General features: G+C 34.7%; 9 protein-coding genes and 1 non-coding gene across 10 annotated transcripts; 6 read left to right on the top strand and 4 right to left on the bottom strand.

Moving 5' to 3' along the window:
- Positions 1-220: 220 nt before the first annotated feature.
- On the top strand, positions 221-1087 carry TpMuguga_04g00099 (SVSP family protein; the record flags this gene model as incomplete). The annotated part of the gene is made up of 1 exon (XM_758641.1): positions 221-1087. The coding sequence occupies one exon, from the start codon at positions 221-223 to the stop codon at positions 1085-1087; it is 867 nt and encodes a 288-aa protein (XP_763734.1).
- A 124-nt stretch (positions 1088-1211) lies between these two features.
- Positions 1212-2076, top strand: TpMuguga_04g00098 (SVSP family protein; the record flags this gene model as incomplete). The annotated part of the gene is made up of 1 exon (XM_758640.2): positions 1212-2076. One exon carries the CDS (start codon positions 1212-1214, stop codon positions 2016-2018), a length of 807 nt encoding a protein of 268 aa, XP_763733.1. The 3' UTR covers positions 2019-2076.
- Positions 2077-2610: 534 nt separating this feature from the next.
- On the top strand, positions 2611-3534 carry TpMuguga_04g00097 (uncharacterized protein; the record flags this gene model as incomplete). Its single annotated transcript, XM_758639.1, has 1 exon — positions 2611-3534. The coding sequence occupies one exon, from the start codon at positions 2611-2613 to the stop codon at positions 3532-3534; it is 924 nt and encodes a 307-aa protein (XP_763732.1).
- A 502-nt stretch (positions 3535-4036) lies between these two features.
- TpMuguga_04g00096 (uncharacterized protein) lies at positions 4037-4903 on the top strand (the record flags this gene model as incomplete). The annotated part of the gene is made up of 1 exon (XM_758638.1): positions 4037-4903. The coding sequence occupies one exon, from the start codon at positions 4037-4039 to the stop codon at positions 4901-4903; it is 867 nt and encodes a 288-aa protein (XP_763731.1).
- A 601-nt stretch (positions 4904-5504) lies between these two features.
- TpMuguga_04g00095 (uncharacterized protein) lies at positions 5505-6173 on the top strand (the record flags this gene model as incomplete). The annotated part of the gene is made up of 1 exon (XM_758637.1): positions 5505-6173. One exon carries the CDS (start codon positions 5505-5507, stop codon positions 6171-6173), a length of 669 nt encoding a protein of 222 aa, XP_763730.1.
- Positions 6174-6636: 463 nt separating this feature from the next.
- On the bottom strand, positions 6637-7185 carry RpL32 (60S ribosomal protein L32). Its single transcript, XM_758636.2, has 2 exons — positions 7093-7185; positions 6637-6965 (listed from the first exon to the last, which is right to left on the bottom strand). The coding sequence occupies exons 1-2, from the start codon at positions 7177-7179 to the stop codon at positions 6654-6656; spliced, it is 399 nt and encodes a 132-aa protein (XP_763729.1). The 5' UTR covers positions 7180-7185; the 3' UTR covers positions 6637-6653.
- Positions 7186-7582: 397 nt separating this feature from the next.
- Positions 7583-10359, bottom strand: TpMuguga_04g00093 (tubulin/FtsZ family GTPase domain protein). Its single transcript, XM_061305913.1, has 6 exons — positions 10093-10359; positions 9859-9976; positions 9485-9692; positions 8857-9151; positions 8340-8612; positions 7583-7980 (listed from the first exon to the last, which is right to left on the bottom strand). The coding sequence occupies exons 1-6, from the start codon at positions 10152-10154 to the stop codon at positions 7611-7613; spliced, it is 1326 nt and encodes a 441-aa protein (XP_061161081.1). The 5' UTR covers positions 10155-10359; the 3' UTR covers positions 7583-7610.
- Positions 10360-10664: 305 nt separating this feature from the next.
- TpMuguga_04g00932 lies at positions 10665-10746 on the bottom strand. The gene has a single exon. It is a non-coding gene; the product is annotated as a tRNA-Ser (tRNA).
- A 119-nt stretch (positions 10747-10865) lies between these two features.
- TpMuguga_04g00092 (putative integral membrane protein) lies at positions 10866-11492 on the bottom strand. The gene is made up of 3 exons (XM_758634.2): positions 11393-11492; positions 11248-11340; positions 10866-11065 (listed from the first exon to the last, which is right to left on the bottom strand). Exons 1-3 carry the CDS (start codon positions 11462-11464, stop codon positions 10964-10966), a joined length of 267 nt encoding a protein of 88 aa, XP_763727.1. The 5' UTR covers positions 11465-11492; the 3' UTR covers positions 10866-10963.
- Positions 11493-11565: 73 nt separating this feature from the next.
- Positions 11566-14606, top strand: TpMuguga_04g02450 (uncharacterized protein; the record flags this gene model as incomplete). The annotated part of the gene is made up of 11 exons (XM_061306176.1): positions 11566-11681; positions 11749-11798; positions 11871-12156; positions 12390-12813; positions 13303-13383; positions 13453-13579; positions 13610-13708; positions 13848-13965; positions 14208-14293; positions 14353-14424; positions 14457-14606. The coding sequence occupies exons 1-11, from the start codon at positions 11576-11578 to the stop codon at positions 14604-14606; spliced, it is 1599 nt and encodes a 532-aa protein (XP_061161820.1). The 5' UTR covers positions 11566-11575.
- Between the last annotated feature and the right edge of the window lie 5 nt (positions 14607-14611).

Here is a 14611-nt window from a genome sequence, read left to right as displayed (position 1 = left end):
ACTTGGTATGTGATAATCTCCGTTAAGTTGACTATTTTATACATATTTACTATTATTTAAGACTAACAACTATTGTACTATATAATGTAAAATTTTGATATTTTAACTTTTGTAACGTAATTTACTGAATAATAACCGAATAATCTCAACGTTGATGTGTGTGAAGTTTTAAATTTCCAGATCCCCCACCGAAAATACACTTTTATCCTATAATGAATCCATGTGCAGCATAAAATTTTATCTAATAATATTAGTAACGATTGAATTTGTGAGATGTGCCGATAAACCTGGAAATAACGACCAGAGCCTGGTATCATACAGTGATAGTGAAGAAGAAGATAATTTTGATGTTACAGAATCTACTGAACAACCTGAGACTTCTGAACCAAAGGGTTCTCCACCCAAAAGTCCACCCGAGACTTCAGCAAAGGGTTCTCCGCCAAAAAGTCCATCCGGGAGTCCTGAGCATGTGGAAGTGATTAAAAAATCTATCCAAATAATTTTTATGAAAAAAGATGAAAATGGAATAGTGGTACCAATGGAAGAGGGAGACTATAAAGTTACGTCTGAAGATTCGTATAGAATAGTTTATATGTTTCAGGCAAGTTTGGAGATGATACTTTATAATTATGAAGTTATTTTTGAGCATGTACCTGGAAAGCATTATACCTTAACATTAACTTATTATAAACCTCATAACGTGTTTACAATGCAAGATGTCGGTGGATTTATCTTTATTTGCTGCGAAGAGGGGAAGTGGAGAGTATACCTACGGAATCGCTCGGGTTATCTTAAATTTTACACAAAACATAAAGGTAAAGATTTTGAACTAAACGAAGGTGATTATTATATAACTTTTGGTCCGAAAGGGTTCTTGAAATATGAATTTAAGAAGAATGTAAAGTGTCATAGAGTTATGCATAGGGGTAAATTACTTTGGAAAAAGGAGATTAACAAACCTTGCCCATCTGAAGTTAGTATTAATTTGTCAAAAGATATTGTGCTTTATTTTGATAATCATTATCTCATATTTTTTAAAAGCCACCGGTACAAATTATCAGTCAGAAAACCAAGAAAAAAAAGATAATATACAAACTTTTACTATATTATACTTAGCATGTCTGGTTAATTTATAATTAATATTTTACATATTTAGAAGTTTAAAATGAGATTTCCAGATCCCCCATTCATTAATATAAATAAATTATATAATGGAAATTTATTTTACTTATACATGTGGAATTATACTCATACTTATCCAATCTGTCAGCTGTGCTGACAAACCTGAACAACGTGATATCACTAGTGATACTGATGAAGATGACAACTTTGAGGTAACTGAAACCACTGTACAATTTCCACCAGAACCTGAAGAATCAGATGATGTACTTCCATCTGAAGTGGATAAACGAGTTAAAACAAGTGAAGCAATAAAATTATATGGGAAAAATCCCGAAGGTAAGTTAGTGGAAATGGCGTCAGATGATTATAAAATGATATGGTGTGGTCCGAAAGTGGTCAAGTATAAATTCAGGGGAAAACTTGAAGAGTTAATTTGTGACGGTATAACAGCTTACAAACATATACCTGGGAAAAATTATTGTAAATACTTGACCTATTATAAACTTAGAAATGTCCTAATCTTCGAACGTCAGGATGGATTTTTATTCATTAGAAAGGATAAAAACACGTGGAGAGTAAATCCACGCAAATTTCCAGACTACGTTAAAATGTGCAGAAAAGACTCAAAAGGTAAAGAAGTTGAGATAACTGATAAGGATTATTATCTTAATCTCACCTATGAAGGCTCTTTTAAATATAAATTCATGCCAGGTGTTAAGTGCATTAAAATTATGATTGATAAAGATTTAATTTGGCAAAGAAAGCCCAGTGACGATTATCCTAAAGGAATTTTTATTAACCTTAAGAGGGAAATTACAGTTTACTTTCGTAACTGTTATCTTTTATTTCAGAAAAGAAAAGGACGATATAAAAGATTCACCAAACTAATGAAGTAACTCTAAATGGATTACCATATTATCATAAACACTGTAAATACAGTCGAGCAAAGTTGTTTTCCCATTTATAACTGTAAACTATGAATATACTAGCGGTTCTCGTACTCTGTGATTTATTTTTTGTTCCAAATCAGAATTAATAAATTTTAATGTACTATAGTAAATTTTAACTAAATACTGGAGCAAGTTCTGAAAGATGAAAGTTTTAAAAAATATTTCTAACACTTTAATTTGTAATATTAACTATATAATGTATTTACAGTGTTTAACACATTGTAATAGTAGAATAAGAATAATCAGGAGAGTTGATTATATGTTCTAAAATCATCAAATGAGACGTTAATACACTATACAATCTCCATCATACGCATGTATGATAATATACTCCGGGTATATTATATATTATGTACAGGTTTAATACGAGTAATCTAAATTTATAAATAAGCTAAGAAGAGGATAGGAATAAGAACTATTGCTGGCGAATGGGGAAGAATGAGATGTTGTTTGCTAATTAGGGATAGGAATGGTACCTTGAAGTTAGAATAGAGCTCAAATTAACAGCTTAAATATCTACTAGTTAATAAGAATAAAAATGAAGTTTGTTAAATTTGCTCTCTTGGCAGTTCTGGTATCATGCCCCTACAAATCAGCCCGTGGCGCTGATACCAGTGGGTCATCGCAACCAACGGGAACCACAACCGGCCAAACTACTCCAACAAGTAGGGCTACCACTCCTAGTACTCAAACGACGTCACCTGGTGCCACAGCTGGTACTACTCCGGGAACTCAGGCTGCTACTCCCACTAGTGGAACTGGACCTGCTGCTGAATCTGGTGCAGCAACTGGTACCACTGTTACTCTTGACATAAAGAAGACTAAGGGCACGGATGAGTTCGACTACGCCGATCTTGATACGTCTAAATTATTCACTGCCAAAGATAATCGTGTGTTTTCTAAGATAGTGAGCAAAAACTCTGAAGTTTGGACTTCTAAGGATAATGACGACGCCGTCAAAGTGTTAGTCCAGGGCAAAGGTAGTAGTAAAAAACATCTTGCCTTGTTCCTTAAGAGTGGTAAGTTGACAATTCTTTATAAGGATGGTAAGAATAAGCCCTGGAATGACATCACCTCCACCAAGCACGATGTTTCTAAAGTCAAGTTCTTTGGTGAGGGTGACAAGGAGCTCAGTGTGTCAGATTACAAAATTGACATTGGATTTATATTTTCTTATATAGTAAAATTCAATGATGGAGTTAACTGTAAAAAGATCACGTATCAGGGTAAAGACATTTGGAAACACACTGACGATGAAAATTTTAAAGAGATAAAGGCTTTTTCATTAGGTCTTGGATCAAACGAATTCTACGTGAGGAAAGAATATAATATAAGCAAGAAACTAGAACTTGGAGCTACTCCTGTTCAGACTGGGACTGGGACTTCTAACGGATCTGGAACTACTCAAGGATCTGGAACTACTACTCCAGGTGGTCAGACTGGATCAAGTCCATCCACTTAGCATAAGAAATCTCCATGAACACTTGATTTGCTTATATTATTCGTAAATTTTAATGTACTATAGTAAATTTTAATCAAATATCAATATACTTTCACTCCTAAGAGACCTTTTAAAGAAGATTTCTAACGCTTTAATTTATAATATTAACTATATAATATATAATATTTACAGTGTATACCATACTGTAATACTAGAATAAGTATAATTAGGGGAGTAGTTCGTGAGTTCTAAATTATTGAAAGGACCCTTAATAAAGTATAGTATAGTTAATGTAAGAATTTACTATAGTACGCATTTTGTATGTTATATAATATATAAAATTATGTAACATAACCGATATGGACTTATTGGTAACAGAAAAAGAGAATAGGACTGTGAATGCAGATTAAGGAATGGGGAAGAAGAAGTTGTTGTTTCCTAATTAGCAATAGGAATGATAATTTGGGATTGTAACGATGATAATCTTAACAAGATAAATATGAATTAGTTAATAGTAAGTGAGATGAAATCTGTTAAATTAGCTTTGATCGCAATCCTTATATCATGCCCCTACAAATCGGCCTATGGCGCTGGAGCGACTAATGTTACTGCTGTTACGCTTGACATAAAGAAGAAACAGAGCACTAATGATTGTGAGTTCTACAAGACTGGTGATTTTAGGTCATATACCGCCAAAGATGGCCGTGAGTTCTCTAAGATAGTGAGCAAAAATAAAGATATTTGGACTGGTGGTGGTAACGATAACGCGGTCAAGGTGGTAGTCAATGGTGCACGTAAGAAAAAAAAGCATATTGCCATTCTCCTTAAGAGTGGTAAATTTGTACTTATTCACAAGCAAGGTAACAACTTGAATGACATCACCAGTAAGAGACATGACATATCAAGGTTGAAGTTCTATGGCGAAAATGATGCCGAGCTAAAGAAAACTGACTACGAGGTTACTATCGCATTCTTTCCCTATAGAGTCACATTTAATGATAGAGTTAAATGTAGAAAGATAATGTTTGGAGATAAAGAGATTTGGAAAAGTACTGAGGGTGACGAGTTTAAAGAGATAAAGTCACTTGCTCTTGGGCTTATTTCAAACGAATTCTCGGTAATTAATAGTAAGAAGGAAACTAAGAAACTAGATTTTAACAAGTCAACTACTACAGGATCTACTACTCCTGGAGCTACTACTCCCGGTTCTGGTGCTACTGAAGGAGGACAGAGTGGTACTGGAACTGCAACTACTGCTACAACTGCTAGAGCTGGATCTGGAACTACTCCTGGATCAGGAATAACTACTTCAGGAGGTCATACTGGTACTGGAGCTTCACAACCAGCAACCGGAGCTTCTACAACTACTCCTGCAACAGGTCAGGGTTGATCCAGTCCATAAACTTAACCTTTTAAGAAATCTACATGAACACTTGATTTCTTAGAATTATTCATAAATTTTAACTAAATGCTGTTGTACCATATCTTACTAAATTCTTCTGTACTATAGTAAATCTCACCAAATGTAGTTGAGTTATTAAATTTGTAAGTGTACACTCAATGTAATATAACATAACTTAATACTTAATACTCATTCCTATACTGTACTAATACTACTATAATACTATAGTTAGTGGCGTTGTTGGTGTTGGTATAGTCTAATTCCGGGGACTTATCTCCACCCAAATTATACACAGAATACTATACTACACCTTATCTACAGAATTAGAATGCTATACTATTATATATTATACACTTAGAATACTGTACTATTATGTATACTATTGTTATTGTGTATAGTATGGTATGAGTATGCTGGATGGTATAAGAGGTATGAACTCGTAAATACTGTAGAAAATTATGAAAATAAGATGAGTGCAGAATATGGATGGGGAAGAACGAGGTGCAGTTCTCTAGCTAGGAATAGCAATGAGAATCTGCAATTCTAATAATCTTATCATAACAACATAAATAACTATTAGATAATATAGATGAAAATTGTTAAATTAATTCTGTTGGTAGTGTTGTTATGTCCCTACAAATCAGCACATGGTGCTGATGGTGTTGATAAATCCCAATCAAGTGGAGCAAACTCTCTTCGAGCTTCTCCGGGAACTCAGGCTAGTACTCCCAGTAGTGGAACAACTACACCTTCCGCCAAATCTAGTGGAACTAATTTAAAACCAGTTACTCTTGATATTACGAAGACCAGGAGCACTAATGATTGCCTATACTCTGACTATGGTAATTATGCAACATTTAATCCTAAACCTGGTCATGGATTTTCTAAGATTGTGAAGAGGAACAAGGCTGTTTGGACGGCTAAAGATGATTACGCCACCGGGGTGTTTCTCAAGGATCTGGGTGATAAAAAAAAGGAACTTAGTATTTCCCTTGGTGATAAAGTGATAATTCTTAAAAAGGAAGGCAGAAAGAAGCCCTGGATCGACATCACCAGTAAGAGAAATGGTGAGAACCCCAATGCCAATGATGGTAGTGCTACAGTTGATCCATCTAATGCAAGTTCTACAGGTGTTTCACATGGTATAAATCTTTCAGTACATTCGTCTGATAGAAGGCCTACAACTGATCCATCTGGTAGAAGGCCGGCAGAGGATTCATCTGCTAGAAGGCCTCCAGAGGATTCAACTAGACGTTGATAATGTTAAAAGGTCAAAGACTGACACCTAAGAAATCTCCTTGTACACTTGAGTTCTTAGAATTCATTAAATATTTGTCAAACTCATTGGGTTACAATGAGTTGAATCGCATTTAAAAACTTAAATTAAGTTTAGCTGTACTATAGTAAAATTCAACTAAATGTAGTTGTTTGAGGTTTTAAAATTTGTAAACATACCCTCAATATAATATACACATATGCCTACACTACTTTGTATACCTATGGCATATAAATCACTATTTAACCCTTAACACTTGAATAACATATTTTAAACCGTTTAATCGGTTAATATTGTGATAAGTTACAACTTGAGGGGTGTGTCTGGGTTTCCGCTACCCAAATGTATATCACAAATTATACATATTTACTATACTGTAATAGTACTATACTCTACCATAACACTGTGTTCAATAATTGTAATACTATGGAATACTAAATAGTACAAAGTGTGTTGACGAGATTATTCTTTTTCTTGTAATCTGAGTTTAGCTTTCTTGTTGAGTACTTTGACGCCTAATTTATCAGCTCTGTCGAGTAACACTCTCCTCTTCTTGGCCGAGACGCTATGTGCCACCTCGGCCACGTGAGTCTTATTATGCATCAGCAAGGCGTCAACTTCAGCTGGAGTTGAGACTACAACTTTGTAAACTCCGCCCGGTAACTGATGCCTCGTACGCTTACAGGTGCCATAACCGATCTTAGGCATTAAAACTGTACTCTTAAAACGACGCCTCACACGGTTATCTATACCCTTCGGCTTACGCCATGTCGTCTACAAATTTTTTACTCAATCAAATTAATATAATTAAATTAAAATAATTTAAATTAAAATAAGTAAATTAATAAATTAAAATAATTTGAATAAAATAATTTAATTGATGAAAATAAATTGAATTTACTCTGAGGCGTTTGAATCGATCGGAGTGGAATCTTCTGAATTTTTTAGTTCGTTTATGAACTAAATTACCAACCTTCTTGACAGACATCTTTTTTTAAATAAATTAATAAATAATCAATAATACACCCCATATACAACTTTTTACGCAGTTTTATCACATTCCACAATACAACAACGATATTATTAATTAATTAATCTTACAAATATTCTTAATTTGATTTTTCAGCTAATAGTCCAACAACTTTTTTACCCAGTCACAAATTATACACATCACTCCCATAAATATTATTAATTATTATTTTATCATAATTTTTCATAAAATAATTCAAAATAATTGATTTTAAAAATAAAGTTAAAAGTTGATCGGGTTACGAGAAATAAATTTTCTCACCCATCCAATTCTGCTGCTTCAACCACTTATTTATCAAATTTAATTAGCAAATTAAAATAAAATACCAATAGGTTGCAAATTAGTAAATAATGGGGATGTGTAAATAAGAGTAAATTGAGAAGTTGAAATTAAGATTGTAAGGTGTCGATGCCGACTTCTTCGTAGTCTTTTTCGAGTGCGGCGAGGTCTTCTCTGGCTTCGGAGAATTCGCCTTCTTCCATGCCTTCCCCGACGTACCAGTGAACGAACGCTCGTTTCGCGTACATAAGATCAAATTTATAATTCATGCGTGCAAACACTTCGGCGATAGCTGTGGAGTTACTAATCATACAAACGGCGCGAGCAACTTTTGCCAAGTCGCCGCCGGGCACTACCGTCGGCGGCTGATAATTTATTCCCACCTTAAACCCCGTCGGACACCAATCCACAAATTGGATAGTCTTCTTCGTCTTTATATTCGCCACCGCAGCATTCACATCCTTCGGCACAACGTCTCCTCTATCACACAGATTACAAGGTTATTTAACTATTGTATCATTTTTATTGAAAAATATTGATAAATTTGGGTTAAAAAAAATAAAATGCAAAAGTTGATCGGGTTAGGAGAAATAAATTTTCCTCTCCCGCAATTTCTGCTGCTTCAACTACTTATTTACCAAAAAACAATTGTAAATAAAAATAAAATACCAAAAAGGTTGCAAATTCTGAAATAATGGGGATACGTAAATAACTAGATAATTAGGAACCCAGGAGGGATAACTAAGTACTCCTGGGGACAAAAAGAGAGCCATCGGGGTGGCTAACTCTGTGGAAAATAAGTAAGTAAATAGTTGGGAGCAAGCCCCGTAAAGCGGTACCTATACAAAATACATGACGCCATGTATTTCCCATGTCTGGGATCGCATTTGGCCATCATGTTATTGGGTTCAAATGCAGAGTTGGTAATTTCCGCAACGGTGAGTTGTTCATGATAGGCTTTAAAAGAGGAGATCACAGGCGCGTAAGATGAGAGCATAAAGTGGATCCTGGGATAGGGCACTAAGTTAGTCTGGAACTCCGTCACGTCCACGTTCAAAGCGCCGTCAAATCTCAAACTCGCAGTCAACGAACTTATTACCTGGGCTATCAATCTGTAAATAGGATTAGTCTGGTGTTATAGTATGTTTCAGGAAGGGGTTTCGAACCCACATCCTAGGCTAATAGCAATAGTATACTATCAGCTAGACTATTTAGAATATATTAATACTGTATAAATAGTCTTAATTATGTAAGGGATAATAAGTCCTAGGGAATAAATAAGTAGTACTGGGAGAGGTAAGTAGTAAATAACTAAGTAATAAATAAGTGAGTGAGTACAAGCACCGCAACGCAAACCTGTTAAGATTGGTGTATGTGGGGCATTCGATATCGAGATTGCGTTTGCAAATGTCATAAATGGCTTCGTTATCGAGCATGACGGCGACGTCGGTGTGTTCGAGTAATGAGTGGGTGGAGAGTACGGAGTTGTAAGGCTCAACAACGGCAGTGGAGACCTGAGGAGAAGGCCAGCAGCAGAAATTAAGTTTACTTTTCTTGCCAAAATCAATTGAAAGCCGCTCCAATATTAAACAGCCCAAACCACTACCCGTACCACCACCCACAGCATTAAACATTAAAAATCCCTGCAATCCTACAAATCAATTGTTTTATCAAAATTTTAAAGTTTAATTGTTAAAAATGTGTTTTAAAAATAAACGTCAAAGTTGATCGGGTTAGGAGAAATAAATTTTCTCCGTAAATCAATTTCTGCTGCAGTAACTACACATTTACCAAATTTTAATTGTAAAATAAAAATAAATACCAAAAAGGTTGCAAATACTGTAATTGGTGGGGTAAGGTAACTAAGGTATAACTAAGTAATAGATAACTGAGTTTCCGGGGGGACAAAGAGAGAGCCATTGGGGTGGCTAACTCTGTAGAAATAACTAATAAATAACTAAGTGCAAGCACCGTAAAGGAGGACCTGTACAATTATCGGCTAATTTTCTGATCCGATCGAGAATAATTTCAATAATGTCTTTGCCAATGGTGTAGTGTCCTCTAGCGAAGTTGTTAGCAGCATCTTCCTTCCCAGTAATCAGCTGCTCCGGGTGAAATAAATGCCTATACGCGCCATTCCGCACCTCATCAATCACACTCGGCTCCAAATCCACAAATATACATCGGGGCACCTGTTCATAGGATTACCGGGGAAATTTTCCACATTGCTGCAGTAACTACACATTTACCAAAAAATAAATACAAATTGTAAATAAAATATCAAAAGGTTGCAAATTAATAATAAATGGGGATATATAACTAAATAACTGAGTAACTAGTGAGGGTGAGTAAGATTACATGTTTTCCGGAATAGGTTTCGGAGAAGAAGGTGGTAAATGCATCATCATTGGAGTATAATTTATCTTCAGGCATGTTACCATCCGGTTGAATCCCGTGCTCCAGACAAAATAACTCCCTGCACCAACACATTACAATAATAAATATAATAATTATAACTGAGTAAATAAGATCTCAGGGAGTGAATAACTGAGGAACTAAATGAATAGTGGTAGAAAGCTCAGTAGAGAATACCAGCAAGCGTTTCCGACTTGAATCCCGGCCTGTCCAACATGAATACTAATCACCTCCCTCATCCTCACATTCGCTACTATACACTTTTTATACAATTATACAAATTCTCCACACAATTATAAAATTACAAATTTATTGTACAAACTCAAGATTACAAAATTACAAATTTATCGTACAAATTAAGATAACAAATTTATTGTACAAATTTAAGATAAAATTATAATAAAATATTTACAATTTAATAATTTAATTTAAAAAAATGATAATTGAAAAGTATTTAAAAGGAGAGGAAGAAACGTCACACACCCTTATGGTGTCATGGGGAATTAATATTCATAATTTCTCATCTTTCACTACATCTTCAACAATTTACTATTATTGTCACTTTTCTTTATTATATACTAACTGGACTTTACTATTTATTTCCATTAGTTCCAGTGTATTCAGGGAATTCCATAAATATTATGGAGAATATTAATAAATTAAGTTATTTTTCAATTTTAAATTTATTTATTTTCTTTAATTTGTTTACGGAATTGTTTGGAATTGGTTAGAATTTCGTGGGATAAAAACGACAACGGCAGGATTCGAACCTGCGCAGGCAGAACCTAATGACTTAGCAGGCCATCCCCTTAACCACTCGGGCACGTTGCCTATCATACACACTCGCAATCCTATTATCATCATCATTACATACTCATAACTATCCATAATATTGTGTATATAATACTCTTAATTATACTGGTGTAATATATTTAGTAACTATTGAATACCTGTTGGTCGTGGGATCGAGACCCAAATCTGTTAGTACGAAAAATAACATTTAACAGATATGGATGTGAAAAGATTAAAAATAATTAAATTGGTGTGGTTAAAATTTTAGTTGTTTGTTTGAGAATTCGGTTAATTCAGGTGATAAGTGACTTAATACATGGTCCATCTTCATCTGGTCCTCACTACTCCAATAGTTCTTCTAATACATTATTATACCCTTATACTATTAACTATACTATTAACTATACTATTAACTATACTATTAACTATATAATTAACTATACTATTAACTATATAATTAACTATATAATTAACTATATAATTAACTATATAATTAAGTGTATAATTAAGTATATGGGAGGAAGACTGGGTTTACGGTACCTTGAGAAGATAAGCGATGGGTAGAGTGGTAATGAGAATGGAAATTAAATTAGTATAATAAAAAATTGCCCTGTCCTGTTCCGCCATATTATTCTACAACATTAATATTGTATAATTTATAAAATTATGTTAATTAGGGAATTACCCTTCGGTTGAGCCGATTTTGTGTAAATTTTGGAATTGGTATGTTCTTTAATAGTTTTCTCGTCAAATACATTTTTTCCCCAAACTACGCAATTGTAAAATGAACAATTGTAAGATTAAAAAGTTGTTGGAAGAATGAGACCCAAGAAAATGGTGTCGATAGAATTTACACATTAATTTTTTAATGAAATTTGGGACAAGATTTACTTTTATTACTTTTCTCACAAGTGTTAAATTTAACCAAAATTTTCAAAATCTTACACCACTACCAAATCACTCAGATTCCATAGGTACTCACAACTTTACCATTAATTTTACCTATCCTATAGTTAATTTTAGTGCTAATTAAAGTTGTAGAAAACTTCATAAATGAGGAAGATTACAAGAATCTACCGCCAGAACTACAGGTTCCCAACCAATTATCTAATTTTATTAATTAAATTATTAATTAAATTATTATATTAATTGAATTGTGGTAGTTGGAGAAACTGGACGAGGATAAGAAGTTGTACAATAATGTGCAAAGACTGATAAGAAAAAGTAAAGAGTACGAATTACCCAAAAATGACATCACCTTCCAGTCAGTCTATCCTCCCACTGATAACACTACTGCTAACACTGTTGACTCGGATAATAACACTGAGGACGTGGTTACACAGTTGTTTGAAAGTGAGTATGAGCCTGTGAGACCGGAATATAAGAGTAAAAGTACTCTAGAGTTAATCCCCGCAATTGTACAGAAACCTGTTATACCCCTTGAAAACCGTATCTCCTAACCATACCTAACTATACCCCTAGAGGGAGCTATCTTACTATACCCGAGAGGGAGCTAATTAACTAATACCCCTAGAGGGAGCTATCTAACTATACTTAACTATATACCCCTAGAGGGAGCTATCTTATTATATACCCCTAGAGGGAGCTAATTTAGTGTATACCCCGAGAGGGAGCTACTTAACTATATAATATTAACTATATAATATTATGATGGTGTATAGGAGATGAGATAGAGGTTGGAAAGTTGTTTAGTGTTGGCGACTACAGTAAGGGAGAGGAACGACATGAAAATGAGTTCTACCTTCCACAAATCAATCAACGTCTCAAACATAAGATCCGTGTCGACAACGATGACACTGTCAATACTGTTGACAACGATAACACAGTTGATAAAGTTGACAATAGTAACTCAGTTGAAAGTGTGGACAGTGTGGAGTTGTCTAGGTGGGAGCGATATGAGAGATTGAATAGGAATAAAAAGTTTGTGAAGGAGTTGCGGAAGCTAAAGTTGGAAAAGGCGATGAAGTACAGAAAGTTCCTGAGACACTTGCGACAGCTGAAGGAGAAGAAAAAAAACACTTTCTACCGCTCACTTCCAACCAATACCAAAGGATACAAAATCTTCAACTCCGACGATATTGAAAAGTATCTCACTTCACACTCATAGAATTTACTTACTAAATAGTTAGAATAGTACAGTGAATAGTACACATCCCATATAAATGCCAAAGTCAAGCGGCAATTGGCCCGGATAGTAGTGAGGCGGGGGACTGCCACGGGGAGCTACTCTCTACTCAGTTACACACTTATAGAATTTACTCAGTAAATAGTTAGAATAGTACAGTGAATAGTACACATCCCATATAAATGCCAAAGTCAAGCGGCAATTGGCCCGGATAGTAGTGAGGCGGGGGACTGCCATAGGGAGCTACTCTCTACTCAGTTACACACTTATAGAATTTACTCAGTAAATAGCTAGAATAGAGCAATTGGTATGTGTATAATCCGGGTGAACTCCAAAGTTAAGCGACAATTGGCCCGGATAGTAGTGAGGTGGGGGACTGCCATAGGGAGCTAATTATATATAACTATATAACTACAGTAGATAACTAATACTATAGTAATTGTTGATAGATTTGAGTATGAGGAGTTACAAGAAGAGTTAAGGAATCGTGGATACCGCTGCTCATACGATAAACAAACTCTCGTCGAAACGTATCAACTGAGTTACTTAGTTAATCTTAGTTATCTATAACCCAGTAAACAAAGTTGATGGTGTGATAGACTGAGATATGTGAATGAGAATGAGGAGGGTTGGCGTTATGAGAGAATAGTGAAGCAGCAATTAACACCGGAAAATACAAACCTCTCACAAATTACCAGAAATAAACTCAAGGACATTTACGAAATGGTAGAAACACATTGAGTAAATTCATTTTAGATTGAGGTATTGAATGGGACCCAGGAGAGTGATGACATTAGTGTTCGAATTAAAAGATTAGAAATTATCTTCGATCTCATTCAGTTCTATACCGATCCGGTACTCCGTTACGGCGTCACTGCGGGGCACCAGCTCCCTCCCTCTTACTCACTCTTACTCTATTTACTCCCCTTACTCTATTTACTTACTCCTTAGTTCCCTATATGCTTAGTTAAATAGTGTGTAAACTGTGTGTTAGGTGGGATACTTGGACTTGGATTTGTATGAGGAAGAGGTGGACAAGCAAGAGTTGGAAGAAATTAAAAAAGCGCCAGTCATTTACGATACCGACTTCTTCAATGAAATGTCAAAACCAAGTAACTCTTTACCCAGTTACCCAGCCCCACCAATTCTACAATTTGCAACCTATTGGTATTTTATTTTACTATTTACAATTATTTTTTGGTAAATAAGTGGTTGAAGCAGCAGAAATGGAGGAAATTTTCCTCGGTAAATCGTAACCCGATCAACTTTGGCATTTATTTTTAAAATCGTGAAATTTACAATTATTTTTTACTAAATTTATCTTATAAACAATTACTGTGTGATAATGTTGTAGTAATAAAGTTGCCTGATTTGATACCGCGGACATTTAATTTACAAGACGATTACGTTAAAAAATTCCCCATCACTTCTGTCACCTCCGTATCACACTGTTACTATTATTTACTCTATAACTTTTACAGTACTATAATAATGTTTAGCCTAATGAGTTGGATGCGTTGAAGAGGGAGTATCTGACAATTGAGGGCGGAATACATCAACAAACGCTTCCGGTAAATATTTTACCTTGTTTTATATTATTTAGGAAATTAGTGAACGCTTTAATGTTTCAATTGATTTTCTAGGTTTCCGTTACGGTGCTTGGTCACACTGCACTGAGCTCCCTCCACCCATTCCATCTCCACATTTCTACACTATTTACATATTTACACAGTTAACTTTACTGTATACATAAATTAT

This window comes from Theileria parva, assembly GCF_000165365.1.
Source record: "Theileria parva strain Muguga chromosome 4 map unlocalized ctg_529, whole genome shotgun sequence".
Lineage (NCBI taxonomy): Eukaryota > Apicomplexa > Aconoidasida > Piroplasmida > Theileriidae > Theileria > Theileria parva.
The sequence above is the reverse complement of the archived record's forward strand: the minus strand, read 5'-3'. Positions and strand labels throughout refer to the sequence as shown.

What these genes read in the sequence shown, in the direction of transcription:
- RpL32 (XM_758636.2), bottom strand. Translation starts at nt 7,179, where the DNA reads ATGTCTGTCAAGAAGGTTGGTAATTTAGTTCATAAACGAACTAAAAAA. An exon ending in ATCGATTCAAACGCCTCAGA is followed by an intron (nt 6,966 to 7,092) that starts GTAAATTCAATT and finishes AAAAATTTGTAG; the next exon opens with ACGACATGGCGTAAGCCGAA.
- TpMuguga_04g00093 (XM_061305913.1), bottom strand. Translation starts at nt 10,154, where the DNA reads ATGAGGGAGGTGATTAGTATTCATGTTGGACAGGCCGGGATTCAAGTC. An exon ending in ACATACACCAATCTTAACAG is followed by an intron (nt 8,613 to 8,856) that starts GTTTGCGTTGCG and finishes TCCTATTTACAG; the next exon opens with ATTGATAGCCCAGGTAATAA. An exon ending in GCGTCATGTATTTTGTATAG is followed by an intron (nt 7,981 to 8,339) that starts GTACCGCTTTAC and finishes TCTGTGTGATAG; the next exon opens with AGGAGACGTTGTGCCGAAGG.
- TpMuguga_04g00092 (XM_758634.2), bottom strand. Translation starts at nt 11,464, where the DNA reads ATGTATTTGACGAGAAAACTATTAAAGAACATACCAATTCCAAAATTT. An exon ending in AAAATCGGCTCAACCGAAGG is followed by an intron (nt 11,341 to 11,392) that starts GTAATTCCCTAA and finishes TTAATGTTGTAG; the next exon opens with AATAATATGGCGGAACAGGA. An exon ending in CCATCGCTTATCTTCTCAAG is followed by an intron (nt 11,066 to 11,247) that starts GTACCGTAAACC and finishes ATAATGTATTAG; the next exon opens with AAGAACTATTGGAGTAGTGA.